The sequence below is a fragment of the Aulonocara stuartgranti genome, assembly GCF_965226115.1.
Source record: "Aulonocara stuartgranti genome assembly, chromosome: 23".
NCBI classification, from domain to species: Eukaryota; Metazoa; Chordata; class Actinopteri; order Cichliformes; family Cichlidae; genus Aulonocara; species Aulonocara stuartgranti.
In genome coordinates, this window is record NC_138958.1 from 42,074,678 (window position 1) to 42,093,720 (window position 19,043).

At 38.2% G+C, this 19,043-nt stretch overlaps 1 protein-coding gene and 1 long non-coding RNA gene across 2 annotated transcripts; both read left to right on the forward strand.

The window, feature by feature from the left end:
• The first annotated feature begins 9,729 nt into the window (after positions 1 to 9,729).
• Positions 9,730 to 11,784, forward strand: LOC309699908. The gene is made up of 3 exons (XR_014274528.1): positions 9,730 to 10,094; positions 10,247 to 10,321; positions 11,203 to 11,784. It is a non-coding gene; the product is annotated as an uncharacterized lncRNA (long non-coding RNA).
• Positions 11,785 to 12,561: 777 nt separating this feature from the next.
• On the forward strand, positions 12,562 to 18,635 carry LOC309701239 (T-cell surface antigen CD2-like). The gene is made up of 7 exons (XM_082525334.1): positions 12,562 to 12,925; positions 15,020 to 15,310; positions 15,537 to 15,616; positions 16,195 to 16,360; positions 16,474 to 16,530; positions 16,683 to 16,760; positions 17,398 to 18,635. The coding sequence occupies exons 1-7, from the start codon at positions 12,844 to 12,846 to the stop codon at positions 17,583 to 17,585; spliced, it is 942 nt and encodes a 313-aa protein (XP_082381460.1). The 5' UTR covers positions 12,562 to 12,843; the 3' UTR covers positions 17,586 to 18,635.
• Positions 18,636 to 19,043: the final 408 nt, after the last annotated feature.

Sequence of the window (19,043 nt, forward strand, 5' to 3'; positions counted from 1 at the left end):
AGAATGACACACCACAAATCCATCAGTGACAATAGCTGGCATCCTGCAGCCATACAAATCCGGCCCACCTAAAGTGACTCAAATGACTTCTAACCGTTGATGGACCAAAAAGGCCAAAAGTAACCACAGCAGGCTACTGTTGTAGCACTAATCTGGCGCACTCATGGTCGGGCATCATACTTTTCAGTAAACCTCATAAAATAAATGCTGCCAGGTCTCCCGATATAAATACCCCACAAATCCGCAGCACCTGATCGGCGCTGTCCCCTCTGTCACGTATCCAAAATAATCACTCAAATCCAGTGAGTCCAAAGGACGGCATTCCCTGGAGATACCCGCGGACAATCGCTTAAATTCAGAATGTCCTGGGACACTCGTTCCTCTAAAAATAACGCAAATCCAGTACACTGGAGTTTTGTGCGCACTTGTCAGGCATCTGAAAATGGAAACCCAGATTGGCCTACTGTATCCACTCTGATATCAGGACTGCAGTTTGGATTTTATACAAAGCGCTCGTCTGTGTCTGAAACACAGAAGTGAATTCATCTTCATATTTTAAGATTAAAAGCAGCTGGGACACTTTAGTGACTGTTCCTTTCTTACTCCACACATTCGCCCCTGCTCTGTTTATCCCTCCACAAACACACGGCTGTTTTAAGATTTGTCTCATAATCTCCTCTCAGCAATGCCAATAAAACCTAAAATTATCCCACTTTTTGCTTCTCTTTGAGCGCCTCGCGAGGGAAGTTGAGAGCTAAATGGTGGAGGAGCTGCTTAGATTACAAGGGAAAAATAGGAAAGATGATGACTAAACAATCATGTACCACCAGAATACAGACCTTCTTCGTGGCTTCACTTTTCTTGTGTGCTCATACATTAAACAGTGTTTATCTTTGTTGCAGACAAATGGGATTCGGGGCCAAAAACAAGGCTTGTAGTTTATATTTCCAGAAAACACAGAAAGGAAGCGACAGCTACTTTTCAGAATGGGACCCTCATTTCGGCAGGAGTGCACTGAGTCACAGAAACTAGTGAAAGCGCTGATGTCACCACTGATGTTGTTGTTGTTACTGTTGCTAATGTTACTTGGCACTAAAATCTCCTCTATCAGTCTGCCTCCTCGTCCTCCTCTCTTCTCTTCCTTTTTTAGGGAACAATCAAAGATTTTGCAGACATGGTATAAGTTTCTTAAGCACTGGTTTTAGGTAAGACCTGCAAACATCCTTGATATTACAATGACGTGATTCAGTTTAATTTAGTTTTATTTATATAGCAATAAATAAGAAAAAAAAAAAGTCAAATCGAGGTGCTTTATATTGTAAGATATATACCGTAGAATAATACAGAAAAAACTCCAACAGTTAGATGAGCAAGCACTTGGCGACAGTGGAGGGTGAAACTCAATTTTAACAGGAAGAAACCTCCAGCAGAACCAGGCTTCAAGAGGGGCGGCCATCTGCCTCAATGCATTGGTGGTTAGGGGAAGGAGACAGGACAATAGACACGCTGTCGCAGACAGAGAGAGATTATTAATAATTAATGATTCAATGCAGAGCGATTTAATAAACACACAGAGAGTGAAGAGGAAACACTCAGTATGTCAGATGTCTTCTGTGTTTTTAGGTGCTTAGCTATTGCTATTCTTTTTAGGTGAAAGAATAGCAATAAGCTAGCAATAAGCTATCCCCACACCCACCTGTGTGAGTCTGAAACCCAACAAGCAGCAAGCTGAGGGAAAAAGATGCATCTTGACATGTAGTTAATTGACCCAATAGTTCAACAAAAGAAGTCTCTGATCCAGTTTTGAAAAAAAATCTATTATTACCAGTGATTACAGGTAGTACGTGCCATACTTCCCACAAGCATAACTAAATGTCCTTATCACTGGGCGTCATTAGCGCTCTGTGGGTGTTGTTTCCACTGGTACAATATCGTGTCTTCACATGGAGTCTATAAAAAGACTCTACAAAGGCCTCTTCAAAAGTATAGCAGACCTGACTGAACAGCTCTCTGACAGGGGTTCTCTGAAAAGACTTCCCTGTAATTTAGATGCCACAGCGTCTGTCTTTTACTTTCATGCTAATGAAGTGATGCATGATACGTACGAGCCCGCTGAAGCAGAGGCTTAGCTGTGTGGCAGGAAATGTGGGCTGACTCTTCAAACCTCCCCGGCGACTCCCTGCACTCTAAAGCCTCACACTGCACATGTGATGTGCATGACGGATTTATATTTCACTTAATATCACAGGGATCTCTGCTGTTTAGGTCACACGCTCAGAGTATGTGCTTGTCGAAGGTCATGCACCTCTGGGACTCTGGGATCCACTTAAAAAAGGGGCCCAGGTGCTGCAGTTTAAATGTTCTCTTTAGTTTTAGGACAGTCTGTTCATCCCCCCCCCCATGATCCAAAAGTGATGACCACTCTGGTTTGACGCAGAACAGATGAAATAAATGATTGGCTGCGGTTATTTAAAGTATTTTCATATGATGATGAACTCATCCGAAATGCTCTGATTGGCTGTTGCAATCAATGTAGTGGATTGCGATTGGATGCTGGGGTGTCTAAAGGGGTTTGTGTCCATCTGATGTACAGACGTGTTGGACCGGAGCAGCGGAAAAATAACTGATCTATTTATAAAGGCCCATTTAACGGCAGAGGGTCATCTGTGCCCCTCAGAGGAAACGAGTCAGTCTGTCTCCATCACAAGATCACATCAGGACTCGTGGAAAGAAGAGAAAAGCTGTGTTTCAAGTTGACAACAAATCAATTTTAACCACATATTAAACTGGGAATAATATAACCAGAAGCTGTTTTTACCTAAACCTCTGTTCTTCTTTTATATAAGCAAAACATTTCTACCGTTAAAAGCCTTGCAGAATAATAGATTTAAGAATCATTAAATCGTTTAAAGTCTCTGGGTTTTAAAAATGCAGAATTTTCCTGTCCGATTTTGCACAGTGCAGGCATTACGGGGTCAAAAGCGTACAAGGAAACCTCTGTGGTTCCAAAGACTGAAACAACCACACACTGACACAAAGTGACAACATGAAACAAAAGCTTGTAAATGTTATTAATATGATTTAAGCCTACTGGTTTCTCATTGTGAGAAGTGGACGCGGTTTTACACCAATTTATTCAGCTACTCACATAAATCCTGTTTGTGTAAATGTATAATTTATCCAGTATTAAAATCATAATACCTTATAGGTTCTTCATGTTTTCAGCAGCTGTTTGTACTGCATGCATGTGTAATGTAATGGCGTCACCCTGTGGACAACTGCGGCACTGTTAGAGCATCACTCTTTAGAGCTTTGTGTATTCTTATTAAAAGCTTTGTTGTCTTTACAGTTTTGAGGAAAGATATTAAGTTCTTATGTTGCAAAGCATCAGCAGTAACCGAGCATTTGTCAAACTGTGAGTGTTTTTATGTCATCTTCAAAGCTACATTAATATTAACAGTCACACAGTGGAACAGCTGTGGAAACTGAAAACAGTGCAGGATGCTCAGCTGGCACCTTTTCTACTAGATCAGTAAACAAACCCGGGAAGATTTTTACAACTGCACATATTTTTTCTCAAGCTAGAAAAAGTTTGACAACCGCTGACCTAATTTAAGGTCTTTTCTTTTTGTTTTGTTTTGTTTTCATGGTATTTTTGATAAGCGATACGTGATATTGCTGTTGCTTCTTGTGGTTTTGGCTGACACAATGAGCTGTGCAAATGTTCACAAACGGTGACCCATCATGTTGAATTCACGTTATGTGAAAACATTTTAATCTGATAAATAGTTATGGAGATAAAAGTACTTCTAAAACTCTAAATGCTACTTAAAAAATACTTCAAACAGCAGGATTCAGTATTGGAAAAAAAACCATCAAAAGCAAAAACTGATGACATTTAACCTTGGACCCATTTCCTGTGATGCATGTTCAGTAATAGCTTTTCAAGATGTTATCAACTGACCAAATGTGATGTGCATATGCAGTTTACTACATAGGACGGACTGCTTTTTCTCCTGAGGTCTCGATACAAACTCAAAGGTTGTGTAACTGAGTGAACTTAGACACTGGAGACCAACTTCTTCTTCATTTTGCCTTCCATGCCAACTGATATACTTGAAATTTGGGGATAATTGTATTGCACAAGGCACTGGAAATAATGGTTTTAGGATTGCAACAGTCATTTTGTCAAATCCTGCTTAACGTTTCCGCAAAAAGCAGAGTTTTGTTCCCACACCAGCTGCATGTAAACACAGTAACAAGTAACAAGTTTAAGTACAAAAAACAAAACCAAAAACAAACTGTCAGTGCTCTGTGATGTGAAACCCACACACTGAAACCAGTATATACAGGTACCTGTTAACCACAAGTGAGAAGTGACATTTTTTACCAAGTAATACTTTTCTACTCAAACGACTACAGGAAGGATTCTCACAGTATGCACACAGAGATGTTTATTTGTCTTAAATACACATAAAATACATCTGATCATAACTGGAAAAAGTCCTGACATTCCTAACATGCTCAAAAAAAGGAAATGACAAGATAATCATGTTTCACTGATATGGCTCAGAACAGGTAGTTATCAAAGAGCTGCAAGAACTGGTATAATGTAGTCGCTTCCTTTGTTATGTGTTTTGAGAATTGTAGCCTGCACACTGTAAACTACATTACAGTAGTTAAGTATAAAAGAAATAATAGCATGTATGACCTTTTCTAAGTTAGAATGAGACCGAAATTAACACAGTTGACATACCTGTCAAAGCTGAATAAAAGAGGACTGGAGAATTTTAAAGCACCTGTGGTGGTCTGTGGCTTGACAAACCTGAGAGCTAACAGGTGTCTAACCTAGATTTCCCCTTGGTTTGCAGACATTTTTGGGTACAAACCCCAGATTAAAGGAAACATCAACGGTGCTGGGCAGAGAATGTGTAACTACAATTATTTTAGTTTTAGAAAATGTATTAGGTCTTATTATCATAGTAGGCCAGACAAAACCTAATATGAGAGCCATCACTAGTGATGTAGGGTTGTGCATTGTCCGTGTAGCAGAGAACATCCAAGCTATATCAGCACAGAATTTGTCCAAAGTGCAGCATGTAGATCATAAATAAAAGTGGACCCAAAATAGACCCCTGTGGAACTCCACAAGAAGTAGCAGCACAGGAACATGAGGCATGAGGCACGACATCACTGATGCCAGCACTGCTTCTCAGACATGTGAAGAAAATATTTTGGTCCACAGTATCAAAGGCTGAACTGAAGTCAAGAAAAATGAAAACAGAGAAGAACCCAGAGTCAGCAGCAAGCAGCAAACCTTTTGAGACCTTGACCTGAGAGTTTTCAGACCTACAATGAGAGCAAAGATCTGCTTTCTATTCATCAAATGAGTCTGCTAAGTCAGCGGTACCCAACCTTTTTTGGACCATGGACTGGTTTATGTCCAACAATATTTTCACGGACAAGCCTTTAAGGTGTTGCGGATAAATACAACAACTAAAAACAGTACCGGTACCAGTAAAAGGAAGATTTATTCATAACACATGGGAAAAGACCCATGTGTCCCATAACAATAAAATCTGATAAAACCATAAATTTCACACTCGAGCCTCAACTCTCGCGGCCCGGTACCAAACTACTCATGGACCGGTACCGGTCCGTTGGCCGGGGATTGTGGACCGCTGCGCCAAGTGACAACAATCTTTTTTGAGATTTCTGGATAAAAATCAAATCTTGAACATAAACTCAGGGGATCGAGAGAGGGTTTCTTCAAAAAGGTAGACTGATATTTCAAATAGGAAAATCCCAGATCACAGAAAGTAGTTTATAATAATTAAAATATCAGAACCAGCTGTCCAGAACACACCTTTTAAAAACCAAGCAGTGCTACAGTTTGACAGGCAGGTGGAAGAATTAGAAAGCGTCATAGCATCTTCCAAGGTTTCTCTGAACTGATTTAAGATTTGGCTTTGTTGACTCAGCCTCAAACTTGGGATGGAATTCTGGAATTTTGTGATTAAATTAATCACTTTCACACTTTACTATGGAAGGACCAACGACTGATTTTTATTGATGGATAGCCTTGGTTAGCGATGAACTGTGACAGACTGATGTTCCTCGCTTCCCTAGTTATGGCAGAAGCAATTAATTTGCCCTTTTGCACTTCCTCTTGGCCTTTCTGCATTTCCTCTTCAAAATTCTTAATTCCTCATTGACATTCCTCCAGAATGGGGATATCAAAACCAAAATGCTTGTTAAATGATTGTTAAACGTGCTTACAAGCTCGTCTGTGGTGAAGTTGTGTTCGCTGTTGCTGAGATAAATGTAACATAACATAAATGTAACTCGAATTTAGTGAACAGGAGCAAATCATTGCAGATGATTTTGGGGTTTTGAGAAATAACTGGAATCTGGAAAGAGTGACATCATCCACACACACATCAGGAGATCACCAACTCAAATGTGTTCCCATCTTCATGGGCGAACATGCTTCCCCTGTTGCGTCTGATTAAAAGACTCTAAAGGTTCGATGAAATCAGAGCCAGATTCAGATGATGAAAGGAAACACAGATTGGCATTGAAATCTCTGAATAAGCACTGTCATAGTTTGTCATGATAAACCTGATCTGAAAATCCCCGCAGCAAACCAGAAGTCATCTGTATATTTACGTTTTTAAAAAAAAAAAACAACAACAACAATGCATTCAAATGAGTTTGTCACACAGTGGAAAATTGTGTTTTTATGTTTTGTTGTTTTGGACCATACTGTGTATTGGTACATAGTGTTGATTTTATTTGCATGATTTTATTGTGATATTTATATTGCATGGTTTTATCCTGATATTTATATTGAGTATTTTAGTGTTGTTGCATAATATTCTTTTAATCCACTGTGGACTGGCTGTGCATGGGACAAATTAGCTGATAGGGATCACATGCTGAGGCATGGGTGTGTCCAGAGGTGGCCTATCAGCTGTGTAAAGACCTTTTAAAAGCAGGCTAGCTGAGCACTGGAGGAGGAATGCTAGACGGCCAACGTGACATGGCGACCCAGTCCTGACAGCAAGGAACAGTAGGAGACAACGCGTGTGATTGGCAGCAGAGTCTCCACTGTCGTTTACTGGTTGCAGCTGGGTTGGTAGAGGGTTGCCATGGCTATAAGCCAGGGCCACTTCTGGGACCATTGTTCTGGCCCCCAGTTGTTATTTTACCTGGCACCAACGCAAGGGGAGCTGCTTTAGTGTCTGCGTGTTACAAGTATACAACAAAACACGTAAAAATACAGGATGGCAACATCCTTGCAGCTAGGAAAACAATCTGTGGATGCTTCGTGATTGCACTGAACTTCTTTGCATTTGCCAAGTAGTTGCAGTGAAAAAGTGGCCGCTCAGAGGTTGAGTGTGCAGTACAATCTCTGTATGAACACTTTTGATTGCAAGGCAATTGTAAGTCACAATTCACAATTGTGACTTGGTTCCAACCTAATACCAAGTAAGCACCACTTGCCACCTCCAACATCTTACTGCACATGCTAAAGGATCTGAGCTTCTCCAAGAAACAGTCCTGTCGCCCACTTCTTGTACACAACATCACTGTTGGTCCTTGAATCAAGTTTTTCATTTGTGAGTAAAAGTTAACAATAAGTACCTGTAGCTGGCCACTGTTTCCAGATCCTCACCCGTGGTATTAATGGGCTTTGTTTTTTTCCTCCAGTAGTTAACCACCATCTGTTTACCTCGTTGACATTCAGAAGTAGGTGACTGCAACCACCACAGTGTCATCAGAGAACTTCTGCAGGTGGCATGTGCTAGTGTTATGCCGGAAATTTGAGGTTTACAGACTAAACGAGAATGAGACCAGTACCATCCTCTGTGATGCCCCAGTAAAGCTAACTAACCACACCAGACAGGGAAGCCCACATTTGTACAAACTGAGGCCTCTCTCACTGACAGTTAGTAACCCAGGAGACAGTAGATGTGGTGACACCAATCCTGAGCAGTAAAAGTGGTTAGATGGTACATAAGGCAGTAGAAACACCCCCAAAACAAGTTCCTCACAATGGCACCAGCAACATGCAGGTGAGAGTGAGCACAGGTAAATAACAGCATCATCCACCCCCATAAGATGCTGGTAAGCAAACTGATGGGACACCAAAATGACCTTAAATTTAAAAACAAAATTCCATAACTTTATTTAACATATTAAAACACTTTTTTAGTTTATAACATCATAATGGGATATTCAATTTCATCTCTAGTTTCATTTCATTTACTTTCCTTACAGAGTGATAATCAAAAAACTAAATTTATCACCCAAATTAGGACAGGACAGAACCTCTTGAACATCTCTAACTGGAGATCACAGATTATATTTAAATATATTTGCTGAGGCAAGAAAACTTAAAAAGCACAGTCTTTGTTCTAAGTGTCACATTTGCTTTGTTCTTTATCTATGAAAGCAGACGAGGCCTCTTGTATCACGCACATGTGATGATGCCATGCTCTGACAGGAAACAGCCTCTAAAATGGAAAGCGGCTGTTAGCTGAATGTGATGAGAATGGTGAAGAAGAAGATGGCTTCTGCTGCCACCATCGCTGTGGTTCTGCTCTGCTGCTTCATCACTGCCTCCACAGGTACGCTACACTTCATCTCTGTATGCTGTCAGGTGTAGTTTTTGCAGACTGAATAATGTTTTAACACATCACAGACACTGTTGCTATGTAGCATGCAGTGTTTTATTACTGCACTGCATGAGTAATTCTACTTATTTTTAAAATATCAGTCTTTACATAAAGACATTCGATTCCATAAAAAATACATTTACATGTTGAGTAACATAATCCATGTAGTTTATAGTCAACCACACACAGTGTTCCTCTGCTTCACCTCCATGTGTGGAATCTATAAGTCATGAACTGCATCACTTCACTTCTTCTTAGTTTTGCTTTGAATGTTTTGATTATGCAGCTGTAAAACTTTGGCATTTTTCAGGAAACACATTTTCATGCAGGAGTTACAGGGAAGTGGTAATGGTCGTTGGCAGGCATTCAGAGGCCTCAATGGTTCGCACTGTTGAGTACCACTTGTGGTTAAGATCATTAAGGGGCGGGTTAAGAAGAACAAACTGAAGTCATGTTTAGCTTACGTTTAAATGAGCATGGTGGTCAGAAGAGAAACAACAATAAGATGCTGCTGAAACAGCAAGGTTTGACTTTGTATGTCTTCATTATTTTATTACATAAGATGGAAAATAATCCCGAGTGTAAAACAAAATAAACCGAGTTGTTAATTTAGCCACACTTGACTGCTGTTGGCAATCATTCTCTTTTTCTCGTGTTTTAAAGTTAAGCTCGATAATAAGTTGAGATGTTTACAAAACACTCAGAGCCTCGACCCACTGATTAAAAATATGAAATATGTTTAAGAATCATAATTCTGCTATTATAAATGTGTTTAGTGATTTTTATTAGTTCTTAATGTTGTGTTCATTAATTGTCACCACACACAAAATGAAAAAGAACAAAAACATTCATATATTTTGGCTGAACTTTGCACTGGAAAACCCAAAACGAAAAACAAAACGAATAAAACAAAATACACCCACAAACAAGCATTGGATAATTAAACAATCAAACCCTGGGACAATTGTATGTTCTTTATAGGACTGTTTTGTTGTTGAACTCTGAGCCTTCAAATAATCCACAAATTGTGGGTTTTTTTTCCCACAGAATGAAAACATTTGTATGATCAAATGATTTATGGATGGTAAACAGTTGGCAGAAAAAGACAAGACGCTGACGAGAGTAGGCAAAGACGTGGTAAACGCCCATTTCTCTTGCAATATTTCTAACACCATCGGCTCTGAGATCAGTCTGCCTGTTCAACAAATCTGCTATAAGCCCGGTAAGTATTACTTAATTACTATCAGCTGTACAAATGTTCAAATTTGCCTTTTTCAAATCTTCATGAACTGAAGTAGTCATTGTATTGAGCTCATATCATATTAAGATTCTTTTCTTCTTCTCTTGTTTTATTCCTGAAGTTTTTCCCTGAAACAATGACAGAAATCTGGCTTTTACTGGGTTGTGGAGCAGGTATGTTGTGTCTTCTGTGTAATCCTTACATTTTAACATGTGTGGCATTGCTGAAATGCAGAGCAATTAAGCTTGAAGCAATGAACACAGGATTCAAATACATAAACTCTTTACTTTACATGTCTAATACAATTTATTTTCATCCTCATCAGTTACTCTTCTGATCATCCTAATTGTCATCATTTGTTGTGTCAGCACCAGACCAAAAGAGCATGTGCTGCCAAACGGTGAGAATTTATTTGTTTATTTTTAGTTATTTTAAAACCACTGCATATAATATGTTAGTTACTTAAGAAGCTTCATTTCAGTCTAATCTTCTGAAAGGTTACTTGTGGAGCTCCCCAAGGTGCAGTGCTAGGACTACTATATTTATATTTAGACTTAAGGTAGCAGGTTAAAACATTTCAGACTGCAGATGATTTAAATATATTTTGAAAATATTGTTAAATTATGGACGAGGCATCTAAACCTGATCTTTCAAAAAACCCATGCTGCAAATGGAAGCAATGCTCTTACTTATTCAAAATGATAACACTTAAATGGAAGGTTTATTTTTTTTAAATTTTACTGACATAATGATTGAGCGGCCTAAAACTGCAGGGTCACATATCTACAGAAATCACCTCTGTCATGTCACATAGGATGGGTGGGGGTGTCGGGGTCTGATCCAAATTCCACATGAACCATGTAACTCCAGCACACCACAACATTGTCTTAGTTGTGTATGTTTACTGCAAAGGAGATCAAATTATTTTTATTTATCCTTTTTAAAAAAAAATCCTTTTGTGTTTAGTTGACACAACCCCATCAAAGCCATTTTCTCAGTAATACCAACACTTTAAGAGATGATGATATATTTGTTGCTGATTTTGTACCACTGGACATAATATAAAATAAATCTAATATAAGATTCGTATAACCAAAGTTCAGACGATGTGCAGACGCTTGCAGTGATTAAAAACTGCACGGGGAAGTCATAAGTCACATTTATAGTAGTAGAACGTGTGGGCCGCCTCCCAAAACCTCTTCAGTGATTCCCTTTAAAAATGTCAAACCTAAAATGACACAACTGTATATTTATGGATTTATAATTAATTTATTATTACAGAGGGTTCTGCTGCTGACACACAGTCTGGCAATGCGTCCAATCAAAGGCTCTGGACCTTCATGAAGATATATATGAATCTCCAGTAAGTGTTCCTCAACCTCACCCCCACCTACCTCAGGCTCCTTCTCCATCAGACAGGTGATGCTCTGGGTATTTAAAGCCAGTGTTACCAGCCGGAGATCGGACCAGAGCCTCCACCCCAAACTGCTGCCGAACACCTGCAATAGCTCCTGTTGGTGGTCGGTCCACCAGAGATTAATTTTAATAATAATTTCTAATTTAACAGTCATTTTATTTTTTTAATACAAATTTTTGAATATGATGGCACATAAAGGTCTTTAAATGTATGAAATGTGTATGTATGTCTGTAAATTATTAAGTGACCTGTACAGTGATTGATTTACATCTTAAGATGTATGTTTTATCTTTGTTTTAATTAAGTTAAATTAAGTTAAATCATTATTACTTTTTCTGACATTAAACATAAGTAAACAAGTAATAAAACACAGATTTAGATTTTTTTTAATGCAAAAAAAATTGGATAATTACAAGTGTGCCTAATTTAGCAGTTTCTGTCTATTTTAAAATAAGATTTTGAAATCCATAATAATCTGTTTTAAGCAGGAATAAAAAACAAGTTAATGTTTCAACTCATTGTTGGGTGTCTTCCTCTCTTGTACTCGCATGCATTAGAATTGTTACATAGGACATTTTTGTCAGCCTCAAAAATGCAGTTTCGGACGTCCTTTCTGGCTTACGGCCATACCACCCTGAACACGCCTGATCTCGTCTGATCTCGGAAACTAAGCAGGGTCGGGCCTGGTCAGTACTTGGATGGGAGACCGCCTGGGAATACCAGGTGCTGTAAGCTTTTGCACTTACACACAAACTGCAGAGGGCAAAGCTACTCACTCCCTACCTCAATAACAATCATTAGTGCTCAGTTGGTATTCTTCATGATAACATTTTCTGCATCAACGTCCAAAACAGGAGTACTTAAAAGTTTCAGTGACAACATGATGCAGAGTTTGAGCTCTGACTCACGTTCAGCTTATCTCAATAACCCATTAATCTTGCTTCATGGGACACCCCGAATCTCCTGAAATTAAGAATACATACTTTATTGGCCACATTACACTCACAGAGGTGTTTATTTTCAATTATTTAAAATAAAATGCACTTTTAATTTTACAAAATAATGGTGGAATATTCATTTTCTTTGCTTGACAGTGAAAGGAAAAACACCAACAAAAAGGACGCTGTAGCAGTAACAAGAAAAATCAGTTTGTATTATCAGATTTTAAGAGGAAGTCATTTCAGAAAAACATACATTTATATTTTATGTCTAAATTACAAATTATCACCCAAATTAGGACAGTTTGTATTTGAGTTTTCGGTTACCTCTTGAACATCTCTAACTGGAGATTATATTTAAATATATTTGCTGAAGCAAGAAACCTAAAAAAGCAAAGTCTTTGTTCTAAGTGTCACACTTACTTTGTTCTTTATCTGTGAAAGCAGACGAGGCCTCTTGGATCACTTCCCTTCAAAACCATACATGCGCACGCACGTAAACGTGATGATACCATGCTCTGACAGGAAACAACCTCTAAAATGGAAAGAGGCTGTTAGCTGAATGTGATGACAACAGTGAAGAAGAAGATGGCTTCTGCTGCCACCATCGCTGTGGTTCTGCTCTGCTGCTTCATCACTGCCTCCACAGGTACGCTACACTTCATCTCTGTATGCTGTCAGGTGTAGTTTTTGGTGAACTGTATAAGCAATTAGCTTTAAAATCCAAAGTTTATGGCTTTAATTTCAAATGTTAAGTGTCAAAATTCAAATGTTTTTGAAAGATAAAATCATTTATCAGTGTTTAGCTGCACACTGAATAATTTTTTAACATATCACAGACATTTGATCTGTTGCTATGTAGCATGCAGTCCTTTTTTTCTGTACGAAGCTCCCACTAAAAAGCTCCCACGTAAAAATGCCTTCATTTAATTGTAGTTGATGAACTAAAGCATAAATATAATTATTTTATTTAAAAACTTAGATTCAATTTCATCTCGTTAATTGTTTGTTATTCTGCGCTGTCATTTACCATCATTAACAGTTTCTTACTTATGAAATGCAAATTTGGCTTCATTCCTCAATAGAGGACTCAGAAACTGAACAGTGCTGACTAAAAAGAAAAACTAGTTTGTCTTCACTGGACTGGACTTAATTAAAGTTATCACTGTCTTTACATAAAGACTTTTGAATTTAAAAAAAATCATTTAAATGATGAGTAACAAAATCCACGTAGGTTGAAGTCAACCACACACAGAGTGGGGCGTAGCGCTGCAGCGCTTCACCCCACTCTGTGGAATCTATAAGTCATAAACTGCATCACTTCACTTCTTCTTAGTTTTACATTGAATGTTTTGATTATTTCAGCACTATTTACAGGAATAAGTGATCTTCACACGATGTCAGTGATGCCTTTTGACAGTTTTCTTTGCAGGTCATGCATCATGTTGACTGGTTGTGTTTGAATTTTACAATCTTTACAATTTTTACAAAAAAAGAGAAAAAGACATTCTCACATGACAGTTATAAAGATAAATGCCTTTTTGTCTTTTCTGCAACTGTAAAGTTGTGAGAGGCATTTTTTAGGAAAGGCATGCAAGAGTCACAGGGAAGTGGTAACGGTCACGGGCAGACGCTCAGAGCTCTCTGGGTTAGAGTCTTGAGAACCGCTTGTGGTTAAGATGGAGAGAAACAGAAAACTTATGGTTAAAATTTTAAAAGATAATGCCTTTTCTCTTCCTTTTTTGCTACATGAAAGGTGTGGGGCAATTACCCACGAGTCACTTTGTGACTGCCTCTGAACAAAGGCACTCAACCAGCTTTGACTAGCGTCTCAAAATTAGTGATAACAAGAAGCTTATTTTCTTGTTATCACTTTGGAAAATATTAATGTTGTGACTCTTGAGCAGACGACTGATATAACCTCTGATTTCCTGTGGGTTCCCCTAATAGAAAATGAAACTGTCAAGTTGTTCAGTGATTGCAAAATCCATTTTACTGAGTACGTCTAATTGTCTTCTCAGTGTCTCATAATCATGAAGAAATGCCATGTGCCTTTAAAAAATATTATCTGGTGCTCACAACTGACGACAAACTAAAGTTAGGTTTAGTTTATGTTTAAATGTGCACGGTGGTCTGAAGAGAAACAACAGGATATGAGATAACAATCATTGAGCCTCAGTGATCTGTCCTATCATAGACATTTGTCAGCTACACAGCGAGTGTATAAACTTGTTGTAGCGCACGCACAAATGTAGCAGATTAAAAGAACTCAACCTACGCAGAGATCAATCTAAAAACGTGATCATCTTCTACAGTAGTCGACTTTTATTGGGAAGACCAAAAAAGACAAAAACCTTATTCTGAAATATCAGCTGATTGTCAGTGATTTATCAAATTAAAACAACGTATCGAACATCTCCTGATGGGTTTTTAGTAATTTCTTACAAAAAAGCCACTCAGAGACATTTGGACATGCAGGAAATGTGTTTGATGCTGTGCACAAAGTCATTAGTTTTGGTATATTTATGTTTACAACCTGCTAATGTCCCCTCTAAGTTAGAAATATTTTACAATTTGCAAACAGAATGTAAATGTTAGTGCCTGATACTTTCTTTGTGCATTGTGATCTCTTTACAGCTACTTTGGAAATTTGTAATGTCCTTCAAATGTTATAAATTGACATACAATCATTCAGAGCCTTTCTAACATGGCTAATCTCTTTCTTCATCTTTCTGTTTCAAAGGCTCTCAGGATGATTGTGTGTACGCTGCAACAGGATCAAGCTTTACTGTGCCACTTAGATATGAGTTGAAGGAATCAGATAACCTGAAATGGCTCAAGGACACAAGAGTAATCTTTTATCGCAGAAAGAAACAGGTGATCACAGGGAAAAATGATGATGTTGATTCAACTGGATCACTAAAGCGAAAACAACTCACCAAAGACAAGTCAGGACGATACATCCCAGAGGTTACCAGTGAAGATGGAATAAATGTGGGGGGAAACTTACCGAGTGTGCGTTTGTGTGTATTAGGTAAGTAACAACACATTATACATATATTCATTTTGGTAATACAAATGTACTTTATAGCAAGTGTTCTGTCTGTTTCTATGTTAGTCACACATTTAACCCACAGAAAACTGCTGGCTCATTGATATACTAAAGTTACTGTCTAATTTTGTCATGCAGTCTTATTACTTTTTTAATGTATTATCAGCAGTTCATATAATGTTGATATAATCAAATTGTCTTTACTCAGACCGTGTGCAGAAGCCCAATGTGACGATGACGTGTACAGGCAATAAGACAAGAGTCAGTTTTACTTGCAGTGTTGGTCAGGTGAGGACAATATTTCATGTTTTATTGATATTTCCATGTAGTGAGTCCCTCAAATAACTTATAATTAAGCTGCTGAAGAATCTGTGGACAAAGGTCTCATTTCACCTCCACTGAAACCAAGCAGTTGAACTGTGTTGACTGTAAAATGCAGCTGAAACAGCAAGATTTATGTGCACATATTATTTTAATATAGAAAATGGGATACAGCTAATCTGATTTCAGCTGCATTCGGCTTCTGTTGGCAATCATTCTCTTTGCCTCATGTTTTAAAGTTTGATTAATTAAGTTGAGTTTAGTTTTTTACAAAAGACACAAAGACAACGACCCACTGATTAAAATGCTGAAATGTATTTAAGAATTTGTCTGTCAAATTATTAATTCCACAGTTAATTGTACAGAGTCACCACACACACAAAAAGAAAAATACTCTTATATTCTGAGCCGTGCACTGGAAAAACAAGAAAAACAAAATGAAACAAAAAACTACACACACACACACACACACACACACACACACACACACACACACACACACTCTAAGCCTTCAACTAATCTACTAATTGTGTTTTCTCCCACAGAATGAGAAGATTGAATGGTTTAAGGATGGTAAACAGTTGGCAGAAAAAGGGAAGACGGTGACGAGAGTAGCCAAAGACGTGGCAAACGCCCATTTCTCTTGCAATGTTTCTAACACCATCGGCTCTGAGATCAGTCTGCCTGTTCAACAAATCTGCTATAAGCCTTGTAAGTATTACTTGCTGTCGACTCTGCAAACGTTTAAATTTGCCTTTTTCCAAATGTTCATGAGCTCATATCATAATAAGATTCTTTTCTTCTTCTCTTGTTTATTCCTGAAGTTTTCTCTGAAACAATATTTGGAATTAGCATCTGGGTTTTAGTGGGTGGTGGAGCAGGTATGTTGTGTCTTCTGTGTAATCCTTACATTTTAACATGTGTGGCATTGCTGAAATGCAGAGCAATTAAGCTTGAAGCAATGAACACAGGATTCAAATACATAAACTCTTTACTTTACATGTCTAATACAATTTATTTTCATCCTCATCAGGTATTGTTCTGATTTTGATCCTAATTGTCATCGTTTGTTGTATCCGGATCAGACGAAAAAAGCATGTGCGACTAAACGGTGAGATTTTATTTTTATTTTTTTAGTTATTTTAAAACCACTGCATATAATCTGTTAGTTACTTAAGAAGCTTCATTTCAGTCTAAACTTCTGAAAGGTTACTTGTGGAGCTCCCCAAGGTGCAGTGCTAGGACCACTATATTTATATTTAGACTTAAGTTAATGTAATGGTAGCAGGTTAAAGACATTTCAAACTGCAGATGACTTCAAAATATATTTTGAAAATATTGTTAAATTATGGACGAGGCATCTAAACCTGATCTTTCAAAAAAGCCATGCTGCAAATGCAAGCAATGCTCTTACTTATTTAAGATGATAACACTTAACTGGAGCCTTTTTTAAAATTTTACTGACATAATGATTTAGCGGCCTAAAACTGCAGGGTCACATGCAGTCTGATCCAAACTCCACATGAACCATGTAACTCCGGCACACCACAACGTTGTCTTAGTTGTGTACGTTTACTGCAAAGGAGATCAACTTATTTTTATTTATCCTTTTATTTATCCTTTTGTGACACAACCCCATCAAAGCCATTTTCTCAGTAATAGCAGGCTTTACCTTTTTTCTTACCAACACTTTAACAGAGGATGGTGTTTCTCCGGGTCTGATTTGTAATCTATGCTTATTTTAACAGATGAGAGGGAGCTTTATTTGCAGTGGAGCAATCAAGAACAGGAACAGCCTGATTATTATGACCACCGCTACCTGCAGCAACTACCTGGCAATACCAGCAATATGGCTGAAAACAGCAACTCGCCGAGCAACATCCCGAAACCTGGCATCTGTACACACTGTGGCCTGAAGAGAGACGACTTGAAATAATGCAATCACCAGCATCCAGCCTCAGCTATAAGTCATTTATGTTTTTCAGCTTCGTGTTAAATGGATAAACTGGCTGCACACAACAAATTGGCAGATTAAAGGAAATGACCTCAAATACACAGTCTGAATAAATAATAATGAGCATGTGGTTGACATGAAGTGACTAAACCAGATGTACAAACCTTAATCTGAAATACCAGCTGATTAAGCAATAATTTAATCGAACTAAAACACCATCAAAACATCTCCAGACTTTGTTGTTTTGTAAGTAGATTTTTAAAAAAAGTTACCCAGAGAAGGTGGGACAGACAGGAAGTCGGACTGTTTACATCTTCTGTAGTAACTCAGGCCGTACAATGTGGGCGCCTTTGTAAAGAATGACTGTTTAATCTTTGTGTCAGTACATTAAGAGCTTTCTGCTCTCTTTGCTCCTTGTTTTGAGGGAAAATATGCTCTTCTCGATGGGAAGGGTTCATGCTGTATATTTGCTGTGAGAGTGAAAGTTCAGGACTTGCGTATTTTCATGTGTTTTTTCTTCTTTCAGATTTAAAGATTCCCACAACTGTGCACTGGACAATATATTTGTTGCTGCTTCTGTACCACATGCTGGATGTATATAAAATCCATATAATCAAAGTTCAGATCATGTGCAGATGCTTGCAGTGATTAAAAAGTGCACAGGGAAGTCATAAGTCACATTTATAGTAGTAGAACGTGTGGGCCGACTCCCAAAACCCTTCCAGTGATTCCCTTCACTGTAAAACATCAAACTCCAGGTGTGATGTGAATTGTAAAATGTCACAACTGTGTTTGTAGTAGCCTATGTGCACGTGCATGTGTAATGTAATGATGCCACCTTGTGGACATCTGCATATACTGACAGCGTATCACTGTTTATGACTTTGCTCAATGATCCAGGTAAGGAAATCCCAAAAAGTTGATTCTGTTCATCTGGACGTAGCGTTGTCAGTGGGAGAAACGTTTCGTCACTCATCCAAGTGACTTGTTACATTTGATCCAGTTTAAATAAAAAATGAGACAGAAAACAGATTAAGACTCAGAGTTTGCTGCACATAGAGAGAGGATGAGTGCTTCAGGATTAAAGGATGAAAGGATGTGGACAGAGTAGTTGGACAGTACACTACAGGACACACATCATGGAAAAGAGGGATTTGAATTGAACAGACAGCTCAGATTAGACTTCATGGATCTACAGGTTGATCTACGTATACATGAAGTATGAATTCCTCACTCACTGTCTTACTTATCTGAGGAGGGGAAGGGTCTGTCAGCTAATAACAGTCACACTTATTTGATTTCAGTTAGTGTTGCAACTCAAAGTGTTTAGGAAGCACGGGCACATAATGAGGCTAACTTTCTGTCCTACAATACACACTAGAATAACTGTAAATGTCTCTCAGATTTCCAGGTTAAAATAAATAATGTCTGTGTATTTGT